Genomic DNA, 23,229 nt, shown 5'->3' with positions numbered 1-23,229 from the left:
ACCTTTATAAAACTGTTTTCTTCAACATGCATAAGACACATGTCTGACACAGAGTGGGTGTTCAGAATATGGCAGTTTCTTTTCCACTTTTATGTTTAGATATTGATCCCTGTTGACTGGTCATCTTCGATGTAGATGCTATGTCTTTATATCCGTGAGAAGGGCTCAGCCCTGAGAGCTACTACTTGTCTTTTTGATACTTTCCCTGTGCCTTGATTTTCTCGTCTGCAGCACATGGGCAGTAGTAGCAACAGCTGAGAATTAAACGGCACCTCTAAATGCCTCAGAGGAGCATCTTTGGATATGGGCACATTCACTTACATGTTTGCTTTCAGTGTTTATTAACAGTTCTCATCAAAGTTTCTGAGAACTGAAAGCTATGCTCAATTTCAGTCTGTGTCCTAAGAATCTGCCCCAGTGGACAGTTTCTAATGAACACTAAATGCTTGATTGAATGAATGCAAGACTCAGCCATGGCACCTGCTTACCCACTGAGGAGACTCTGAAGGGCACCGTGACTGGTGGCATTTCTTAGGGTCCTAGGAACGGCTTGGGTTTATCTGGTGTATTTCTTTCTTTTAGCCTCAGCCCTTGCCACCATTGGGCCACCTACAGAGCTGATGACTTCTGAAGTCACCGCCAGGAGCTTTATGGTTAACTGGACTCACACCCCAGGAAAAGTGGAAAAGTACAGAGTGGTGTATTATCCCACCCGAGGTGGGAAACCGGAAGAGGTAATGTCACAGCCTGTATGACTTCTCCATCCCTGAAGTCCTCATAGTGGGCACAAAACGCAAATGTGTGTATAGGACATTACCTGCTTCAAGACTGTAAGTGATTTGAAATGGATCTCTACATGACTGTGTTGTTCCCCCATCTCCCCAAATTGTGGTACCCACACCTCTCATCCCATTGTACAGTCATCCTCAGAATGGATCAACTCTGCACTTACAACCTAGTCTACTTTTCTTCTCGAAATTAGCAAGTTCTAAATTGACTAAGGTTTAAATCCATCTGTTTCTATTTGGGAGTGGCCAGGTATTTCTACCATAGTGAAGACCGTATGTTCCAAATTTTGTGGTAATATGAGGAGCTAGTCTTCTGGTACTCGGAATTTCCTGAGCGTTTCTAGAGGTCAGGACAAGGGAAAGCCACCACTCTGGCAGCTGTGGCCAGCAGTTTCCATCATGGCGAAGACAGAAGAGAACATCTATTACCAGCGACTGTGCTCTTTGCCTTTAATGCTTGGATGCAGAGAGTCACTGAGTTCAGACCTGATGAAACCTCCATTTCCTTTTGTTCTTCTAACCTCTGGTTGACATCAGAATGTTTCACAATGTTTGTCTGTACCAAGGCAGGGTTGGTAGGCTCCTTTTTACTTTCGAGTGTTATAGAAATTGATCATGGATTTTCAAATCCTTTGGTCCAAAGAGAAAACTAAACCCAAGTCCTTCCAGTGGCTCCATTTTCTCTCGTGACTAACAAGCCCTTTAAATACTTTCTGAAGCTCCACGGGGGAAATTATATCCATTGTTAGCATGTGGATGCAACCGGGACAATAATTAGCCCAGGGATGAAATAAGAAATGACTTTGGACACATGCCATAAAAGTGCATTCATTTATGTGCAAAGACAAGGGGAATTGGTCTCTACAGTGGAAATAAAGACACAGCACAAATAATAAAATATTTAATGAGATGTTCTTTCTGGAAATATTTTTTTGCTGTTTGGTCTCAATTCTGCACATGAGCTAGTTCATCTTTTTTTTTTCTCACGTGATTCTTTCAACAGGTGGTGGTGGACGGAAGTGTGTCTTCTGTAGTGTTGAAAAACTTGATGTCATCGACCGAGTACCAGATAGCAGTGTTTGCAGTATCTGCCCACACAGCCAGTGAAGGCCTGCGGGGAACGGAAACCACACGTGTGTATTTGATTCCCCTCTATCAACACGCACAGCCATGCTTAGGGGGCTTATCCCTAAACTGGGCTGCTGCTCAGGATAGACGCCCTGACTAAAGTTCACAGGAAGGGGCTGTCATGATGTCTATGGGAAAGGAAGGTGCTGTGGCTTTCACTTTGCAGCTGTGCGTACGGAATGGATTTGACAAATCTCTTGCATATTTTAGGGAGGACAGCCGGGTGGAGGAGGCAGACCCAGTCATTCATTCACCAAACATCTTTTTAGCAAATGTCTACTGTGAGCCAAGAGCTGGGCCACAGTCTGTTTGTTGGAAACGAGAAGAAGTTCAGGACTTGCTTTCTTCAGGGCAGTATTGAGGGAATGACAGCCTATATCCTTCTTCATTCATCTCGTCATGGTTAAAAGGATCTTTTGGGTAGCGATAGTCCCTTCATTGGGCACGATCGCAATGACACATACGCCTACTACATGCACACACATACATGCATACATACAGGCACATACTCAGAGAATCACAAAAAGATAATCTTAAAACAATCATCTTTTAGTCATTTTAAAGATTGTGTTCTTAATACCGGCTGGGCACTGTCCCAAGCTGGCCTAAATGATTTGCATTTTATAGAAGAATAGCTATCTAAACAACACTAAATGTATAACGTCCCAGGACAATGGTGCTATCCCCCTGTGCAGGGATGGCTTTTGAATGACAGTGATCCGCAAGGCCAGTATTGATGCTTCTGCTTCGCGGAAATGGGTTTTCTCTTCTTTAACTTAGCTTTCAGTTAGCATGCGAAGCAGTGGTTTCCACTGCAGCATCTCCTGACATCTGCATCACTTTTTGTCCCAAATCACCCCCTTCTCCCATGACTTTCCTTACCCCGCCTTTCCCAGCTGCTTCCCTTCCACATCCCCGAGTTGTCCCTCGAGTTGTCTGCCTTTGCAGAGGTAGTCTAATGGCCGTCTTTCCTCTCGGAGATGCTTCGGTCTGGGACAAGCTGAGTCTGCAAACCAGGGACTTTGAACATGTTCAAGTCATGAAGTGCTGGAGGGACTGCAAACGACACATATGCAAAGAGTTAAACGCGCAAGAAAAGCCCTGGAGTGGACAGCATAATTAGAGAAGCATGAGACTTCATCATACAGCAGGGAGGGAACCTGCCAGAACACTTGAAAGAACAGCCATGCTTTCACCAGTGTTGTTCAAGCCGTGAACTAGAGGCTTATCCTAGTTCCTTTCTCCCAAGTCTGGAAACATGGCTGGAATTATTGTTTTGCTTTCTTTTTTCTTGAGAAAATGTGTCACTCAGTAGCCCAAGGCTGGTCTTGAACCTGAAGCGGTTTTCTGTCCTTCTTCAGAGTGCAGGGACTAAGAACTAGGCCCAGCAGGCCTGGCCTCTTCTTTCTTATTACTCCATTTTTAGTTTTGGTTGTGAGCCTAGCCTTTAAAGGCGGAGCCATCTTTCCACCCTTGTGACTCCATCTTTTTTTCTCAAGGACAGTTGTAAATGGATGTGACAAAGAGCCTTTTCTTGCAGTGGCCTTACCCATGGCTTCTGACCTGGAGCTGTACGATGTGACCGAGAGCAGCATGCGTGTCAAGTGGGATGCGGTGCCTGGTGCCACGGGCTATCTGATCCTCTATGCTCCTCTCACAGAAGGGCTGGCGGGGGATGAGAAAGAGGTAACTCTCTTCTTCCAATTACAGCCCTAGAATCTTTGACTTCTGGATAAAATTGTTACTATAAAAATTGACGGGAGAAAATTCAGAAAATCCAAGCTGTCAACATGGAAACATAGGTGGAAATCTTGCTACCTCTACATAGCCATATTCTTCCAAGCAGCTATTCATTGTTGTCTAGTGCTAAGGTCGAAACTCAGGATCTCACACATCTTAGCCAAGTTTCTCTGCTGAGACACAGCCTCATCCCTTTTGATGAAAATTTATCTATAATCTTTTTAATGTATTCTGTTTTCTTTGATTTCACATCCATTCTCTTTGCCTCCCTTTCCTTCCTTCTTTTATAAGTCTGGGAATCAAACCCAGAACTTTACACATAAGTGCCTTACCACTGAGCTACATCCCCATCCTTTAGTATATTTTTTAAAGATTGTTTTAGACAATCTTTATATATATATATATATATATATATATATATATATATATATATATATAATTATGTTCTGGAACTAACTTTTGTAGACCAGGCTGCTTTTAAACTCACAGAGATCTGCCTGCGTCTGCTTCCCGAGTGCTGGGATTAAAGGTGTGCCACTACCGCCTGGCTGTTTTATGTTTGTAATTATGTATTTGTATGTGTATATGTATGTATGTACATGTGTGTGTGTGTGTGTATGACCAAGGAGGCCAGAAGAGGGCATCAGATCCCCTGGAGCTGGAGTTCGAGGTAGTTGTGAATCACTCTATGCGGCACTGGGAACCAACCAGGTCCTCTGTAAGAACAGGATATACTAGTGACCTCTGAGTCATCTCTCCAGACTCCCTTCCATGCATTTTGATGTGTGCTCAGATGGCTCAGCATTTAGCCACTCAACTTGGGTTGTGTGACTGGAGGTTATAGAGATGTTTTTTTTTCCTTTCTTCTAAAATTTAAAACTGCCTTGTCATAAATTTGATGTCTATTTGTCATCCATGCGAGCCACTTGTCATACGACTAGTCTGACAAACTCCAAAAGTCAGAAAAGTTACCCCGAATTGAGAGAGAAGTTGACAAGTTGGAAGAAGAGATAGAGAAGTCTATCTCTTCTGGGTACCTGAAGGGACTTGGCAATTCTTCCAAATGGCCTCCTTGTTAAATGGGGTGACAAAGCTGGCCCAGTATAGTCGAGCTTGGAGCAGAACCCAGGCATCCGGCCAGAGGGCTGGGTAGAATTAGCAAGCAGTGACAAGTGCCCACTTGGGCTTGCCTCCAGCACGCTGCTCTGAGGCACACATCTAGAGAATACATCTAATTCATTTCCAACCCCACTTTCCCGGGGACCAGACATCATCGTTGTTCTGGCTGCCGTTGCCATTTGCCCAGCTGAAAAGCATTATCCCAACACAGCATGTGGGGGGACGCTCAATTTTATGTGGGTCTATGTTATCAGCTTCTAACACAAAACAACTTGAGGCAAACCCACAGTTCCAGCTGAGGCCTGTTAGATGTAGGTGCCGTGCGAGGTCACACAGCCTCATTCCGGGCAATATCACCTTGGTTCGGTTCCACTCTGCTGAGCAGAGATACCACCCGTTGGAGAGCTGTCTTAATCGCATGTGTTCTTTTCAGATGAAAATCGGAGAGACCCACACAGACATTGAGCTGAGCGGCTTGTTCCCCAACACAGAATATACAGTCACTGTGTACGCCATGTTTGGAGAAGAGGCCAGCGACCCTGCTACAGGGCAAGCGACAACCCGTGAGTGGACAGAGCATACATATGAAATACTATCACAAAAGCCCAGATACATGTTTGAGATTCTGAACCCAGAATACCAGTTTTGGTTAAAACCTCTCAAGAGGCCATCGGGGCTTAGGAAAAATGTATATTTTACTTGGGGAGAGAATTGTATTCCTTTGATCTTTCAAAAGTTTGAATTTTAGCTCTGAACTTTAGCATCCTTCCCGTAAGTCCACCCGTGCCTCTCTCTGAATCTAAATGTGCCTGGTACCAGATCAGATTAGAAAGGGAGGAGCTCCAGAAAGTTCCGGAATTATAGCAGCTGAGGCAGGGAGCTCACCTCAGGTGACCCGGATGATAATGGCAATGTTGTCAGTTCTGTCCATAAAGGAAGGAACAGTTTCTTGTCTGTCATGTGGTTGCTATAAGATTAAATCCATGTGAAAATATATAATTACTCAATATATGTTTTATGTTAATTAAAATAATGTTTTTCTAAAAGTGTTTTCTGTCCTTCTTACATGAGCCCTCAATTATTGGGTTTTTATTAAAAATAAAATAGTAATGAAAATTTTAATAAGAAGACTAATTTTGCCTTTTCTGGGGTACTGTCTCACATCTGCTAAACAGGTTACCACTGAGAGACACCCCTAACTATGAGGCTAATTTTGATAGAATTACTCCTAATGTTTTAAGAAAATGTATAAATTTAACTGTTTTGAAAATACATAATAGATTAATGTAGCATGATTAATAAAAACCCAGAGACAGAAAACGGGGTTCAACCTGAAGGTCAGTAAAGCAAAACAGCCAGCCTCTGGCTCTTACCTCTACCTCAGTCTGAAATGGCGATCCTGCCTCCTGGAATCTCAGAATGAGACTGACTGTGAGCTGTCTCCTCCTGTTTTATATTCCTCTCTAGCGTTAGAATTAAAAGCATACACCACCACCACCCGATTTCTATGGCAAAGTAACATGGCTACTGGGATTAAAGGCACGTGTCACCACTGCCTCGTCTGTAAGGCTCATCAGTGTGGCTGTTTTACTCTCTGAACTTCAGACCAGCTATGTTTATTAAAACACAAATGAAATATCACTACAGAGTCTGATGTGTGCTAACAGGGTTTGCCACAGGCCATCATAAACATGGCTGTGCTCATGACCCTTTGAAGCTCATGGAAGTGCAGGAAGCCTCACTCTGCTCCTTGGAGAGAGATGAGTAGCACAGTACAAATGGTTCTTTGTCTTTATGATTCGACTTGAGATGAAAACATAATAGAAGTTTAATGATAAAGATGTTTTTCCCACATCCATTCTTAGTTCAGGCCGTACTGTTCCTGTTCTGCAGAGTAGTTAATTAAAACATCAAACCTGGAGAAGAAGGAAAAACTAAATCCCTTCAGAAAGTATCTCTATACCACTAGAGGGGTTTGAGGAAACTATCTGTAAAGAAAAAGAAAACAAACCCAACTGTCGGCCATGAAGAATGTCCGTCATGAAGAATGCTCGTTTATCGATGTGCTTAAAGTAGATCTAGCTCCTTCCTGAGACTGGTAGCTGCAGGATGGAAGGAAGGAGATAGGACCCATTCAAAAATGTTCCTAAGTGGTGTTTCAATGTCCTAAGGAAAATAGATGCTTTCCTGCCATGTCACCAAAATACAATTGGATTCTGGAATGGTGTCAACTCAAGCATGCATAAAGCCTGCTTATATATCACTTTATTTTACTTCTCACACTTGGTTTTTAGCCCCTAAAGTATCAAAATGATCACTATCTCCTGGAGCTCTGTAATGTCAAATATCAGTATGCACAGAGGTAATGAAAACCTTACCTTTGAAAGCATTATCCCTTGTGGCCGAGGAAAGTGGCATACTTTATCCCCAAGGCTTTTATTCTGTTGATTCCCACAGAGCCATAACTGAGACTGTGTGTGTGTACGCGCACACGCACACATGTGGGCGCACATAAGTTGAATCCTGGTTAATGCTGCTGTTTCTGCCGTCAGTTGATCGTCTTGAGTTACACTCCCAGAGCTCTTCTGTCGCACTGTGCCAGTGTAACAGTGACTTTGGCTAAGTTACTTCAGTTTTGTCACCAGTACTATAAGGATCACTGCCGCTAATGCAGTCTAACATCGCGGTTTAATGAGATAATATGGTACTTGTTAAGCTCATACAGGTCACCTAATCAAAGGCAGTTATTACTTCTATGTGTTGGTGGACACTCGAGAAAGTCTCAAAGTCTATGGCCACATGCAGATAGATGAGAGCACCTTCCTCCTTTTACACCCGGGGACTTCCAGAGTCACATGACAGCTGATGGACTGGCTCAGAGTTGGTGTTAGGTGTCCTGTTTATACGTCACCATTTTCTAGTGTACAAAAAAGCACAGGGAGTTATCCCAATCCCTCTTCTTTCTGAGCATGTGTAACTTTCTGCCTCTATTCGGTCTCGCCAAGGAAGAGAGTTTCATTGTTAGTTAGGCAACTTTATTGATCTTTATGAGACAATTTACTATTTCAGGATTATCTAAATGACTTTTTTTTCCCCAATAAGAAGTCTTTGAAAGTCAAGGGTGCTGTTTAAGTTTTTATTTTATTTTAAGCAATTTTAGTTCTTTAAAATTTTAATTACGCTCTCTTTTCTTAGTGCCCTTAACCCCACCAAGAAATCTGAGAATCTCCAACGTTGGCTCTAATAGTGCCCGGTTAACCTGGGACCCCACATCGGCAAAGATCAATGGTTACAGGATTGTGTATACCAGTGCAGATGGGACAGAAATCAACGAGGTGAGTAGTGGGACCTGGTATTTTTCGGGTTGTTGTGTAGTTGTTGATCAGGGCATCGGCATCAAAGCCTTGTGGATTGAGACCATGTAATGTTCCTTTCTCTAGTGCGGTCCTCACAAGCTGAGCAGTCTCGAGGGGCAGCTAGGTCTTCCTCTTTTCTGACTCTGGAAGGCCTTTTCCTTGACCTTCTCTGTCTCTTCTTTTGGATAATGGCCAGGATGTATGCTTTTGTCTGCTCTGGTGGGTTCTCTCACTCTTTCTCTAACACTCCACTCCCTGCCTGTTATCCTGTGGTTGACTTCCATGGTGGTAGCCCAGATGGTGTGGCTTGTTGTTTTGTTTTTAAATCTCCTCTCCTCCCCTCTCTTCCTCCGAACAGATGCTGAGAGGTACAGCTTGTCTGCCTTGGAGGTTTTTCTTCTGAACTAATAAAACTGTCCTTGAACTTCAGCAAAGAGACAAACCATATATATATACATATATATACATATATTTATATAATATCATTCATAGTTCCTTTCATAGTTCGTGGGGCTCAGGAGGTGGGGATTGTATATACTTCTGTCCTGACAGGTAAATGGCCTGAGATGGCATGACCTAGGTGACTTTTTCCGTGTCCCAGTGCATGGTCTAGGGAGGTTGGTGCAGTTGACAGCTAACACTGACATCTCCATCTCCGAGTTTACCCTTCATGTGAAGTTTCCAGCACACAGCTTCAGAGTGTTGGCTCAACACATTCTCCACAGAAGCCAGAATGTACTAAATGGAATTGTATCACCTTAGTGGTCTAGACTCAGAAGTCATTTAAAGTCAGGCATGGTCACACACGTGTAACCACTGCATCAGGAAATGGAGGCAGGAGATAGAGTGTGGACTCCATATCTTAACATTTTTTAGAAAAGACGTTTGATACCATTGCTGACATATTTCATTAATAGAAACTTCAGAATTTCCTGCCTAAATTCAGTTCATTAAACACCATGGGAAGCTTGGTGGTCATCCTAGAGGAGCCTGTGGATGGGAGATATACCGCAGTGTGGCTATTTCTGAAGAACACCATACGCCCAGGTGACTGGGAGGGTGTGTCTTCATGTGTTAACAAACTGACCCAAAGTCTGGCTTATTTCTCTGTTCTGGAACAGGTGGGCACTGCAAAGACTCCAGGAAGGTGATTTCATAATTGTAGAAAGATACTCAGAAAGGATGGAACTTGCTAAAACTCAAGAAAATGTAGTGTCTTGTGTGTGGTGACTAATATATTTAGGAATTCTTTTCTTAGAAACATGATAGCAAGGTTATTTTTGCTTGATTTTCCCTTATCTTGGTCCAGGAAGCAAAGAAAGAGAGAGAAATATGTTGGATTACATCATTTCTATTTTCTGAGAAAATATAATAAGTATTTTCATATGTTGGGACAAACTTTTTCCTACAATTGAACTCAATATTTTGCAGCGTGTGCTCTCAGAGTTACTGTCTAATGGAATGTCAACAAGGGCACATTTCCTAGCCTGGATAAAATTGTTCAGTCCCTCTCATCAACATTCATAGATCTGAAGAGTAAATAATTCCAATGAGGCTGGGGTCATTGGGTAAAAGTTGCTTTGGTTTTGAAGATAATAACCCCGAGGAGTTAAGCAATCAAAATAAAAATCCCTGAGCTATAGGTGTTTTGTTATTGTTAGCAATAAGTGTTATTCTGACAAGAGTGCTCCACCACTGAGATTTCTTTTTTCTTTCATTATTTTCCCTTTCTTCTTCTTTTCCCTTCTCTACTCTACCTACCCTTCCCTTCATTTCCTCCTCCCTCTCCTTTTCTTCCTCCTCTTCCTCTCTCTCTCTCCACTGAAATGTATTATGTTTTGTATCTATGTTTGATGGTTATTGGGAGGCATGGAGTAATGTATTTCTTTGTCTGGAGTGGGGTACATCTGCAGCTCGTTGCAGGTGTGAACGTCTGAGGTTCCTAGGTACATTGTTAGAAGAGGGCTGTGTGGACAGCTCAAGCCAAGCAGAGTTCCAGGTTGCTATTCCCTACAATTCCCTACCTCAGAGTACACTTCCATTATTCAACTGAGCCATCAGGTTACTCAGACATTCAGAACAAGAGTAAAACATGACCATTGTTTTCCTTTCTTTGGATTTGTGTGTGGATGTAAAACTCATGATGGAAGAAAGGCATGAAGCACATGTGGTGGTTTCATGAAAAAGGAGATCGTACGTCTCCTCTCTGGTCCTGAGACTTGAGTACTCAACTATATTGTGAGAGCTTTGCTAGAATACAGAGCAAGATGGTTGAGTTTATGTTTCGGCTGCTTTATCTCCAGGATTGAGTCTTCGTCCTAGCCCTCTATGGGCCTTAACGATTGTGGAAGATGGTGATGGTGCTAAGGGAGCAAATGCCCTACTGCAAGCCAGGCACCATTCTGAGTTTTCTCCAGAGAAAGTTTCATACAGTTTTCACACCACCAAATGCTAGCAAAGCATGGGTTGTCAATCCAAGGACGGGCGCCATCTCAGCATCTACTGTGAAAGCAGTTAATGCGAGGACGATTAAATTCTGGAAATTCTGCCCTTGAGTTTTATAGAAGTAAAGCCACCATTTTTAGACTGAGATGTCAGTTTCCAACAGCCACGATTCAGCGGCACAGCCCACACCTGTCAGTCCTCAGTAGTGTTCTTTCTTCTTAACCCCCAAATAAGGTGGAAGGGAGATGATTGGCGAGACTGTTCATAAAGTTCTTCTCAAAATAGTTGCAAAAACAATGGTCATTGTTGTCATTTCCTAAGTCTTATATCCTATGGTGCTACTGGTAGAATCAGTTTTGAAGTTAATACTTAAAAAATGTATGACTGTACAGGCTGGTGTGGGAGGTAGTTCAGTTGGCAAAGTGCTTACGTAGCGTGCAGGCAACCTTTCAGTCCAGTTCCAGCACAGCATAAACCACGCGTGACGGCACATACCTGTAATCCAAGAGGCAGAAAGATCTCCAGGTGATCCTCAGCTACATAACCACACCCAACGAAAGCAACACAAGAAAAGAAGCTAATGAAAAATGACAACGCAGCTTTTTGTTTGTTGGAAATAGTTAATCAACTCATCAGTTACATAAAGTTTCGTCTGTTAAACTGAAAAATAAAACACTTTAGCAATGAGCAGGGTCGTTTTTAACGAACACATATACTACACATACAATAGGTGGCTCTATGCTCTTATTCTTTTTTTTCCCCTTTAGACTCTCAGTGAACCTAACAAATTGGATTTTGTTTTTGTGTAGGTTTGATATCCATACCAGATTCTCATTTGTCACAGATCTGAGATTTAAAAACAAAGTCAAGGTGACAATGCCAACCTAACATTTGAAAGTTTTATGGCTCAGAACACATTAGTTACACTCCTCAGCCTCAGGCTGGTCTTGGGACAGCCATTTTTATAAGTTCCTAGAGTGTGGTGAGGGAAGTCAGGGAAGGGGCTCTGAATGAAACGGATTGATAGCCAGATTTGCTTACAACAGTTCACAACACCAGGAAGCCATTCATAGACACCGCCTTGGGAAATTTGTATTGAATTAATATTTTAAATATGAATTTGTGGGTTAAATAACAAAACATATGGTAAAATGCATATAAGACAAGGGTTTAGATCCTGCACATCTGGGTCTAAGTCATAGGTCCTAGTTTGTATGCTCTTGGGTATGATTTTTTCATCTTCAAATTGAGCATAGAAATTCACATCCCTAGGGATTTGGGGAGGATCAAGTGATTACTTAATACAGTAGATGTAGTCAAGGCCCAGGCAACATTAAATGCTAAGTTCTAAGAACCATCTAGAATATTTCTGACCCTTTGGCAGGGGATAGTTCTTATTTCCAGTGACTCTTGCCATGCAACAAAGCAGCCCGTGGTTTTCAGTGCGGCTGGTCCTCTGCCACGTGGTGTCAGCACACAGGACTTGCATGCCTCCAGGAGCTTGGCTCGGCTAGAGCTGCCAAAATGACCTCACTGCTTCTGGGTATCTTACTTAGCAGCTGTAAGACTCCAGTTGGCTGTCCCCCTCCTGCAGAGTGTCTCAGGGTTGCAGGATGGTGAAATAGAAGCCTCCAGTCTGGCTCTTTCTCTTGGTCCACAGTTGATTCCTCGGAGAAAGATCTGGTTTCTGAACTGGTTTGGAGGAGTCCTCCTTTGAAAGAGTTTCTGAGGTGCTTCCATCTTATTTTCCGCCTACTCAGCTCATTTAATTTAATAAAAGGAAAAAGGGAACCAAGTCCCAGGCCATCTCACAATTAGACAGAGTGGTGAGGGGACCAAAGTGAAGGTTCTGCCCCCAGGGGCTCACACCGAATGCAGGAGACAGACAGAATAATACACATAGAGTAAGTTCAGGTGTGGCTAATGCCAGGAAGGACACGGAAAAAGCAGTGTTAGAGAACAAGTCTACTGAGAAATGCGGAAAGGGAAAAACTGTCGTGGAGGCACAGTTAGCATTTTTGAAAGAGATACAGGAGGCTGAATTTTGAAAAGAAGTGAGTAGTAAAAACATAGACAAAATGGGTCACATGTGCAAAGACCCTAGGTAGAAAAGATGAGAGCGTGACTAAGGCTAGAGACCAAGGGACTATTGCCGAGTACAGAGTAGAGTCCCAGAATACACCAAGTCAGGGTGATGTCTTGGACATCTGGTTTTGGTCTGAAGGCCAGCTGACAGCTCATGAACAGGCAAGTGGTGAAGGGGCAGGTTCTACTTTGGTAAAGGCCACATTGGCTATCGTGAGCAGATATGGAGTTATTAACCTTTGCTTAACATTAGACATCACAATTACTTATTGACAATACTTAAAATAAGAGATTGTGTTGTATTGCTTTAAAATACCTTTTGAGGCTTTAAGTGGCCTGTAATTTGAAAATGCCTGCTCTCAGGTAACTATGGTTATTTCTTCAGTTTCCTGGAATACCAGAACTAAGGCATCTTACTTTATGACACTCTGCATTGTCATGAGGATGACTTAAGACATATGTTAAGCTCACGACAAGTGGGAACCATAGCCAAGATCTACAATTTGATCTCCAGACTTTTTAGCTTGGCAGCACCAACCTCTCAATGCTAAAGCCATGTCCATTCTTTCTCTTATCTTCAGGGTGATCTGGGTGGAGATTTGTGATCAAGATCCTGGCCTCATCCCCTCTTTGTATTTTCTTTCTTCAAAGCCTTTAATATAGTATGCCCTTGTTCTCTTTCTTCAGGACTTAATCATATTAACACATATATGTATATATACATAATACATACATGTATATGCACACACACATGTATATTTTCCCACAATTATGTCTTTCTGTGAAATATAAAGGAACATTTGAATGCTTACTGTTTCCTTTGGTGTTACTATTTCTCTGCACGATGGTTACTGTGCAATTATAATAGAGTTGTTATGTGTGACCCAGCTCTGGAGTTAGTCAGAAGAGCCCAGGCAATGAAGTCAAAGCTGTCTGCTCCTAGTGGACTTAGCTACAAACCTGGTATAGTGTTTCCTCAGCCTCATAAGTGGCACACACTTCACATTCCTCCTGAGAATCATCCTGAGAACGAGCTGATAAGTCATCCAAGTACAGCTAGCCTGTATGCACTCCGATACTCTCTGGTTCCATGATTCAGTGTTGTGCTTTGTAGCAGTGATGGTCCTTCAGCCAGCCAAACAGTAGGCAATGACAAGATGATTTGTGTAGTTTGAGAGTATTGGGTACTCTGTTTTGCAGGTTGAAGTTGATCCCATCACTACGTTCCCCCTGAAAGGCTTGACCCCCCTCACGGAGTACTCTGTTGCCATTTTCTCCATCTATGAAGAGGGGCAGTCCCTGCCTCTGGTTGGAGACTTTACGACAGGTAAGCCTTGCTCTGGATCGAAAGGGTTTCAGATGCAACTAGTTAGCCAACCTGCAGCCACCTCCACAACCGTGATTGTTTTTTAAAAGATATTACTAACAGACAACCAATGAAATAGCAAACATGCACGCTAATTCGTTTCTATCAGAATAAGGAAAAGAGAGAAAAATGCCATCTCATTTTAACAGGTTAAGTTCCCTCCACCTGAGCCCATACCAGAAGCACTAATCAGACTCAATGGGTTAAAAGAAGACATCTTTTAGAAGGATATAGTGGTGGAGTCCAGAAGGAGTTGGGGTGAGGAATGGATATGATAAAATAGAATTATGTTCATAGATAAAAGTTTCAAAAATTACAAAACTGCACAAAACACAGAAAAGGGCACATTGTTTTTTTTCTTAACCCTCAGCCCCATTTTTCTTATTTCTCAAACCAAAGGTTTTTATGTTTTTCCTCCATTCATGTGTCTGTGGGTGATTTGGCTGAACTCCAAAATTACTAGCATCAGACAGTTTTCTGCCAATGAAGATGACATTTTAATACAGTTTCCACTCAGCGTGTTGTGATGTAGCTGGATTGTAATGGAGCCTAGAACTCTTAACACAGCAAGGAATGATTGAAATACTGAAATAGAAGAGAAGACACAGATACAGTATTTTCCAGTGCAGTCTGTAGTTCCTCTGCAGACAGAGAACCTTTCTCTGCCTTATAGAAGCAACAATTTGGTCGTTATATTTCTGAATTTGTTGATCACACTTGGAAAGAAATATAGTTCGTTCTAAACTGAGGAAATAAGGTAAAGGAGAGAAAAATGAAAATTAGCCAAAATCCCCTTATGGGGACTCTGCTTGGATTTCTCGTGGTGTCCTAACAGAGTTCTAAAACCACTGATTTCAAAAAAACCTTGATAACTTGAGTCATTATTTTGGCAACCTTTGGATAACATACTTTCTGAGGTAAGTCCCAAAAGTGTGTATGGTGTGAGGTGGTGGAATAAATAGTAAATGCTATTGTCTCTGGTGCTGCCCACACCTTCATATTATAAAGGTGAAGGTCCTTCCTCTAGGACTTAATTCATTACTGTGGAGTGATTTGATACAAAACTGTAGAGATCGTCTCTCTAGGCTTCAAGGTGCTCTTTCCTCAAAATACTTGGAGTATAATGCCTTTCCAAAATAATAAGACATTTTTACTTTAAAATTGTGTTTATGTGTGTCCATGTGTGTGCACATCCCGAGAGAGAGAGAGAGAGAGAGAGAGAGAGAGAGAGAGAGAGAGAGAGAGAGAGAGTATATAGACCAGAGGACAGTCCTGCATGCCATCCTCAAGAGGATCATCCACTTTCTTTGAGACCGTGGCTCTCAATGGCTGGAGCTCACCTACTAGGTAGACCAGCGGACTGACAAGCTTCAGGCCCTTCCGTTTCTGCCTCTGCAGAGCTGCTGTTAACAATCTCCCACCGCTGCACACAGCGTTTTTACAAGGGTTCTGGGTGGGGGTGGGGTGCGAACTCAGATCCCCCTGCTTTCTGAGGCAAGCACTTTATGAGTAAGCTATCTTCAAATTCCATTTTTATTTTATATTTTAATACTTTATGAAAAAGGCCCAATATAAACAGTGTAAGAGTTCTGGAGTTACTGGAAACATTTTAAGGAACGTTATTTCTGTGGTTACCCTAATGTATGCTATTGGAAGGTGCTAGAAACAGACATTAAAGACACACCGGATGGATGGAGGCTTCCAATGGCTTTCCAAAACTAAAAACTTCCTCAGTGGTTCCATCCTCTGGTCCCTGGGAGCTGCTTGAGTTTTTGTTTCTTGCCTCCTCATTTCTCGAACTCAATCTCCTCCATGGCTCACAGAGGAAGTTCCCGCCCAGCAATACTTGGAAATTGACGAGGTGAAGACAGACAGTTTCCGGGTGACCTGGCATCCACTCTCGGCTGAGGAAGGGCAACACAAACTCATGTGGATTCCAGTCTATGGCGGGAAGACTCAGGAGGTGAGTTGACTGAAACACAGCAAAAACTGATCCCAAACATGTTCCCTGGAAGTGGGGTGCCTTACTGCTCCACCCAGTTTGAACTCCATTTTAAAATGGACTTGAGAACTTTTGTCCTGTAGGACGTGGCATGGTATTTGGCATTTCATAAGCATCAAATATTACCGTAGTTCAAAGATTAAATTTATATCATTACCAGGGCTTTAATTATGTATCTTAGATTCCTCGACCCTCACAAATACCATCTAATAAAACTTTGCAATGCTCCTTTTGCAGTATTGATCATATATTTGTTGAGGGAGGTGAAGGCAATAAGGTCTGGGGTTTGCTTTTGAAAATTATTTCAGCATTTCAGTATTTTATTTAGCTAGTTAGATCTTGCACACATAAGGATTTTTCCTTTATATTTTTCTTTTAACTTTCATTCTCTCTTTTCTTTTTAAAAATTCTTTTGTCTATTTTTGAGTTCATAATGTAATGATATAATTTCCCCTTCTTTTTTCCCTTTCCAAACCCTCACAAACCCCTCATTGCTATCTTTCAAACTCATGGCCTCTCTTTATTAATTATTGTTACATAAATGTATGCATGTATGCATATATGTTGTACCTAAGGCTCAGGGATCATTGCAGGAGATGAAATGAAAAGATCTTAGGAAGCAGGACCAGGGAGTTTGCTGTAAGATCGTGTCTCCTAGTGATGTTAGAAGCTACACCCATAAAGCCGGGCGGTGGTGGCGCACGCCTTTAATCCCAGCACTCGGGAGGCAGAGGCAGGCGGATCTCTGTGAGTTCGAGACCAGCCTGGTCTACAAGAGCTAGTTCCAGGACAGGAACCAAAAAGCTACGGAGAAACCCTGTCTCGAAAAATCAAAAAAAAAAAAAAAAAAAGCTACACCCATAAGGTCTCACCAGCGTGATTGCCTAAACATGAGCTGAACGAGGAAGACAATAGTAGGCATTCAAAAGTGGACAGGGGAAGATCTGTGAGTCGTCAACCCTATGCAAGGAACTACAGGCAACTAAGGATTGCTGGGTTTGGGAGAGATAGTCTTCCCCAGGGAAGCAGACACCCGTTTGTTCAGCATCAAGTGGTCAATCTCCCCTTTTCTTTTAGTAACCCAGTTACTAAGCATCAAGTGCTTTGCAGGTTGCCCTCAAGGAAGAGCAGGACTCCTATGTTATTGAAGGTCTGGACCCTGGAACTGAGTATGAAGTCTCACTGTTAGCTGTGCTCGATGATGGCAGCGAGAGCGAGGTGGTGACTGCTGTTGGGACGACACGTAAGTCCACGCCGAGCTTCAGTGTCCAGCATCCACACGAACAGTCTGTCTTCCCCCATTGGGCTTCAACTGTTCTTGATCCTCCAGAATGGGTCTTGTGTCTTAGAGTCAATGATGACACCCATGTGTGAATCATGATTTCTCAGACACATCACACAGTGAAACATCATCACAATGAAGGCACAAAGCATTTCTGTCTTGTCCATTATTTTATTTTCCAGCACTGAATGCCATCTTTGGCATATCTTAATTGTACCATAAGCAATTGTACTTAATTGTAGTGAATGGAATGGAAAAATAGATGAATAGATGGATATAATCATAAATGATCAAATTGGAAAATAAGCCAGATAGTAATGTAGCCAAGAGTTTCTGAAATTTCCAAGTTGGTCTTGGTTACAGGAACCTTTTGTGGAATTTGCTCACTGATTAACATTCCCTTTTTTCTTTTTGAAATCATATATTAACCACATCCGACTTTTTAAAAAATGAGGTATAACTATGCATTACATTTTCTTACATGGCATTCAGAAGATGTATTGGCGAGTGCATTTGGGAGACCCTGATGTTATAAACTGAAGAGAGCATGGTTCTGCACAGGGGGGATTGAGCCCTGTTAGTCCAACAGAGCTATACCAGTCTTCTGAATTGTATCAAAGTGAGACAAAGAGGCTAGGCCCAGTACCCCTCTATCTTCAGTTGCTGAGGAAAGACTGTCCATAACAAGCTGTACCTCAGAGGAGGCGATTCCCAGAGCTAGTATTTGATGACCTCTTAGATGGATGTGTTGATGGGCAAGTGAATACAGCACAGCACACAGCCCCTCCATTCCAGCATTTACTCATGGTAGATTCAGGGCCCCGAAGGTAGCTACACAGCCAGCCTGAGCAAGTTGCCCTCTTGGGTGGTCTTTTTCTTGGGTAGCTCTGTTTTACAACTTGGTCTGCAACTTAATTGTCTTTAATTATTATGGGTATGCCCCTATTTTAAAATAATTGCAAGGTTTCATAATTTTGTAGATGCAATTCAAGCACTTATCTGAAGTCTCTCATGAGACACTAATGATGTTCCAGTTCCTTGTCCTTGTCTGTTGAAACAGCAGGTATGATTGCTGTACGGGTCACCTTTTCTTCCTTGCAAGTCACAGGTTTGTCGTGGGAAGAAATTGGATAACATTGGTGCAACTTCCTTCGAAAGTTCTACAGCAGTTTATACAAACATATAGAACATGGTCTTTACATAATTTTTAAGTAATGGATTTTCTTTCAGTTGATGACTTTTGGACACAAGCACCCACAACTGTAGAACCTACCAGCCCTGTGACTTCAGGTGAGGACACATAGGGGTGGGTTTATCCTCAATAACCATGATTTAAACAGAAGTTGTATTTCCTAGTTGTATTTAGGTTTTGTTATTAATTAGAAGAGAGATGTTCATGCCTCGTTTTCTTGCAAACAACTCACCAAGCTTTGAGCTTTATATCTTCCCTTCCACTGAGCACCATTCAGTCTCCTGCTCACCATCATGAAATCACTCTGCCTTTTCTACCTTCATCCTCAATTCTCATTCACTTTTCTGAGGCTTCTAACAAAGCATTCCCCTCAGGGGTCTTTTCCTCCTGTGCTTCTGTTGCTCTCTTTAGAGAATTAATTATTCAAAAGAAACTCACAGAGGTCTACATGAATTATAAACTGGTTGACCTATTAGCTCAGGCTTCTTATTTACTAACTCTTTCATCTTACATTAATTCTTGTCTGTGTTAGCCATGTGAATTGGTACCTTTTATCAGTGAAATATTTTCATCTTATTTCCTCTGTGTCTGGGTGGTGACTGCAGACTGAGCCTTTCCTCTTCCCAGAATTCTTCTGTTCTGGTCACCCTACCTATCCTTCATGCCTGGCTACTGGCCAATCAGCATTTTATTAAACTACTATAAGTAACAAATCTTTACAGGGTAGAAGACCAGTGTCTCACAGCACTTCCCACCCTTTTTTTTCAAAACAAGAACTCTAAATGTAATCTCTTTTGTTTAGCTTTTTTCTTGGCCACTATCCATAACAACTTGTAACCAACACTCTAAACAAAGACAAACATCCATAATCAAATTTGGGGGAATATGGATGTAATTTTCTAGGCTACTTCCTGCTGATTGGGGGTGCTGATAATCTTATGGGGACCTAAAGAAAATTTAGGATTATGGTCAAGTCCTGACTCGAGTATTCTGTGAATCTTGATCATCTCAGCCAGCAGTCTTGAGGCTGTTCTGGATGTAGAACCGAGAGGAAACTCCAATAGAGGTCCTCTGAAATGTTGGATCATTTGGGCCATCTGCTCCTAATGGAGATTTTTCAGGGGTCTTTCTTGATCAAACTTGATTTTTCTTAACCCAGAATGAATCCACAGCCTCTCCTTTCCTGTAGAAACAAAAGCAAAGCCTCTTATCCAAAGTAACATTTTTTTGACTTCAATTTTGAAGTCAAGGCATTTTCAAAATAATATAGATTGGATTGCTCCAGCAGCACTTATAATCAAATGTCTTTTGTTTATACAGCTGCTGTTCCTTTCTCAACCATCAAACAATTCAAAGACAACACAATAACATACAGTATCCCAGTGTCTCTGTGTATTTTCCATCTTTACGTGGCTTTATTTTACACTCTATTTCTTTTCTTTTTATTTTTTGATTATTTTGAGACAGGGTTTTTCTGTGTACCTTTGGACATCCTGGAACCCATTCTGTAGACCAGGCTGTCCTTGAACTCGCAGAGATCCACCTGCCTCTGCCTTCCAAGTACTGGGATTAAGGGTGTGTGTCAACATACCCAACTACTCTCTTTAAAGGACTTTTATCCTTTTTCTTTTCTTTCCCAAGCCTACATATAGTCTTAAACACACTATAATCCATTTAGAGGTTTTTTTCTTCCTTCATCTAAATCTATCTTCACTGTTTATCTCTCTTTTTCAGACCATATGAGTCTTTAATTTGATAAGCCATGGCTTTGATGGCTGGATTTATTCTATTTCTTAGCTTGGTGGGAGCCATGTTTATTGCTACAACTTTATGGAGTTTAAGGGCCCACCACCAAGAATCATGTTGTTGGCTATTCATAAACACCATTTAAGTGTTTGGTAGCAGGACCCCTTAAAAGAGCTGCAAGGTTTTTGCAGCTAACATCAGGAAGCCTCTCTTAAATAAGATGCACTTGCCTCTAGCAAACAGAGCTCACCTGAGAAAATGCTGCTACTAAGAAGCCCTGCTTAACTCTGTTCTTTTGAGTCCAGAATTACTTCCCAAGCTCTCTCAGGTTTTATGTGAATGTAGCTGTCCACATTGGTGCCATTTGTGGGGACCTGAGACTTGACTTTTATTCTGTATCAGCTAAGCTTTTCTCTCTACTGCAGTGACCTCCCAACTATCTGTCTGAGTTAAATAAGTGAGACACTCCTTTATCTCTACATCTGAAACACTTCAGGAGATCTTCATTTCCCATTCACCCACTCTTTCTTTATTTATTCTCCAGCTAATCTTTATTTGGGCCTTAAGCTCTCTCTATTGGAACATACAAGTTCTCTCTTGGTAGTTCCTGTTTTCCTTCTTGGCACCCAAGTTCTGGAACTCTGCCTTGATCTGAGGATTTCCCACAATTCCCCTGTCAGGTAGTATACCATAGGTATACCAATTAAGTCTCCTGGCAACTCTGTGTCATTTTTATCTTTTTTTCTCAAGACTTAATCATGCATGTGTCAAAGATCTACATGATATGATTGAAGACAGGTTCTGTGAGTGTTTTTATGAGTGAATGAAAGAGGGGATGGACAGGAGGAGGAGAGGAAGTCAGTGTAGAAGGGAAAACTTTGAAAAAAAGGAGCATATGAGGGAAGGGACACCTTGGTACATGAAGATGCATGTTCCAGTGGACATAGGTGAAGAAATTTGGGCAAATATCCCAGGAAAAAATGTGTATGGGAAAAGATAACTTGTGTGGGCTGAAAAGATAAAGACAGTCTGTGTTGAGGAACTATGCTTGCATGGGTACAGTTAAAATAGGCATGGGGTGGTGAGTGGATGTGCGTTGGATGCTGCACCCCACCCTAGAGAGGTGAGATCTGGTACCCCAAAGCCACTTCTCCAAGAAGTAACTAGGATGAGGCCCTCAGGACCGTGCCCCGTCTTGAGTTTAGTCTAGTGGCTCTCCTTCGGTTCTGTCAGAGACGAACATGGAGCTCTTGGTTCACATGGGTATCCCTCATAAGGCTGCCCTGAATGATGCTTGGTGCTACCCCACAGATGGTATCCGTGTCTCATTTTGGGTTATGACGGGCTACAAGGTCTTTAATCCCTGGTTGTATTTATTCCAGTTCTCCAGACGGGAATCAGAAATCTGGTTGTAGATGATGAAACTGCTACTAGCCTGCGGGTCACATGGGACATTTCTGACAGCAATGTGGAGCAGTTTCGGGTGACCTACCTGACAGCTCAAGGGGACCCCATGGAAGAAGTGGTAGGAACGGTCTGTATAACCACAGCTGACCGGGAGTCCTACAGCCATTGTTGGTGGAGCTGCTTTCTTGCTCATTGCTTGCTGACTCCATGTCTGCAGAAACTGATGCTCTTGCTCAGTCCAAACTTCTCTCTTGGTTTCATCTTGTCTTGTCTAATTCTAAAACCCGCCCCATGCAGTCTGCTTCAAGCTAATCAAGCCTCTGCTGCTTTCTTCTGATATTGCACTTACTGCCTTGTCCATTTATAACCTAAATTGGGTTATAAAATAGCCATTAGGTCAGACATAGAGGCATGGGTCTGTAGTTCCTAGGGAGGCTGATGCAAGAGGATCACCCAAACCCAGGAGTTGAAGACCAGCCGGCAACACAGCTAGACCCTCTCTATTTCAAAAGCAAACTAAATCAAGATTAGACCAAGGACCATTGCACACTTGTGTTTGTATACATATAAATAGATGCCTGTGTAAAATGTTCAAGGCAGGGATTAAACTTTCTGTTGCTGTTCTTGGGAGTTTACTGCAAAGCCTTTAAGCAAAGCACTGAAGGGCATTCTAACAGTTTACCAATTTGTCGCTGACATCAACTCATTTTGAGCATATTTTTAACTATTTTCTATTTATTCTCAACCATGGGCATCTCCTCTAGGGATTTGTGATGCCTTTCCTTTAAATTGCTGGGTGGCAAACCTGGTATACTCTCAATGATGGCCCCCCAGGTTTTCTTAGTTTATATCACATTGTCCCCTTAGAGATTATTTCTTATACACGTATCCAGACACAGGAGAGGGCTCCGGTTTTTAGCAGAAAGTGTTTGACTTCTTACAGCACATGCTCTGTTTATCACTGTATCGTTACTAGCGCTTTTTTCTTTTGCTGTGTCATTTTCAATGCTCCAGGGAGGAGTCTCCAAAACTCATCGTTGCTCAAGAATTGCCCTGTCCCTTTTTAACTTATGAAGACTTTGATGGGAAAAAAAATTGTCTGAGCCCAATGTTATTTATTTCCAGGTGATGGAAGAATCATTACAGGGCAGAGTGAGGGCCTGCAGGGCCTTGTGCATGGTGGATAGCCTGCAGGCTCATGCTATTGGTCTGAGGGCTTTCTCCGAGCACAGCAGGTTCATGCCATGGGTCTCAGAGTGCTTCTGGAAAGTTACTGGACACTTAATTCAGATGGCACTGTAATTTCACTCTGACAATAATTGCATTCCACATGATTCATGATTGGCAAAGTGAAAAGCTTACGTGTGCCAATTAAATATAATATTTGGGCATTTTATTTTCCCTGTTATTATCCCACTACTATAATTCCATTCCTAAAAATAAAGACCCACAGAGACCTCTCAGCATGAGATGCTTTCCTTTTAGTTTTCAAGAAGCACATTTAGCTTCTTGGTGCTAATTCCTGCTGATTTGGAAAAGGTAGAAATTTAATCTCACACGTGCCCTTGCAAAC

General features: G+C 42.2%; 1 protein-coding gene across 4 annotated transcripts in view; it reads left to right on the top strand.

The window, feature by feature from the left end:
• Positions 1 to 23,229, top strand: part of Col14a1 (collagen type XIV alpha 1 chain) — a 180,742-nt gene that overhangs the window by 60,890 nt on the left and 96,623 nt on the right. For 3 of the 4 annotated variants that reach the window (XM_075961001.1, XM_075961002.1, XM_075961004.1), the window contains exons 10-19: positions 583 to 734; positions 1,792 to 1,921; positions 3,457 to 3,602; positions 5,209 to 5,338; positions 7,971 to 8,110; positions 13,862 to 13,988; positions 15,851 to 15,990; positions 17,140 to 17,272; positions 18,542 to 18,601; positions 21,632 to 21,783. In XM_075961001.1, coding sequence (XP_075817116.1) covers positions 583 to 734; positions 1,792 to 1,921; positions 3,457 to 3,602; positions 5,209 to 5,338; positions 7,971 to 8,110; positions 13,862 to 13,988; positions 15,851 to 15,990; positions 17,140 to 17,272; positions 18,542 to 18,601; positions 21,632 to 21,783 — 1,310 coding nt within the window. The remainder of the gene's footprint in view (positions 1 to 582; positions 735 to 1,791; positions 1,922 to 3,456; positions 3,603 to 5,208; positions 5,339 to 7,970; positions 8,111 to 13,861; positions 13,989 to 15,850; positions 15,991 to 17,139; positions 17,273 to 18,541; positions 18,602 to 21,631; positions 21,784 to 23,229) is intronic. The other variant, XM_075961003.1, reaches the window with a different exon arrangement.

The sequence above is a fragment of the Microtus pennsylvanicus genome, chromosome 2 (genome assembly GCF_037038515.1).
Source record: "Microtus pennsylvanicus isolate mMicPen1 chromosome 2, mMicPen1.hap1, whole genome shotgun sequence".
Classification (NCBI taxonomy): domain Eukaryota; kingdom Metazoa; phylum Chordata; class Mammalia; order Rodentia; family Cricetidae; genus Microtus; species Microtus pennsylvanicus.
Note: the sequence above shows the minus strand (reverse complement) of the source record. Positions and strands in the feature narration are given on the sequence as shown.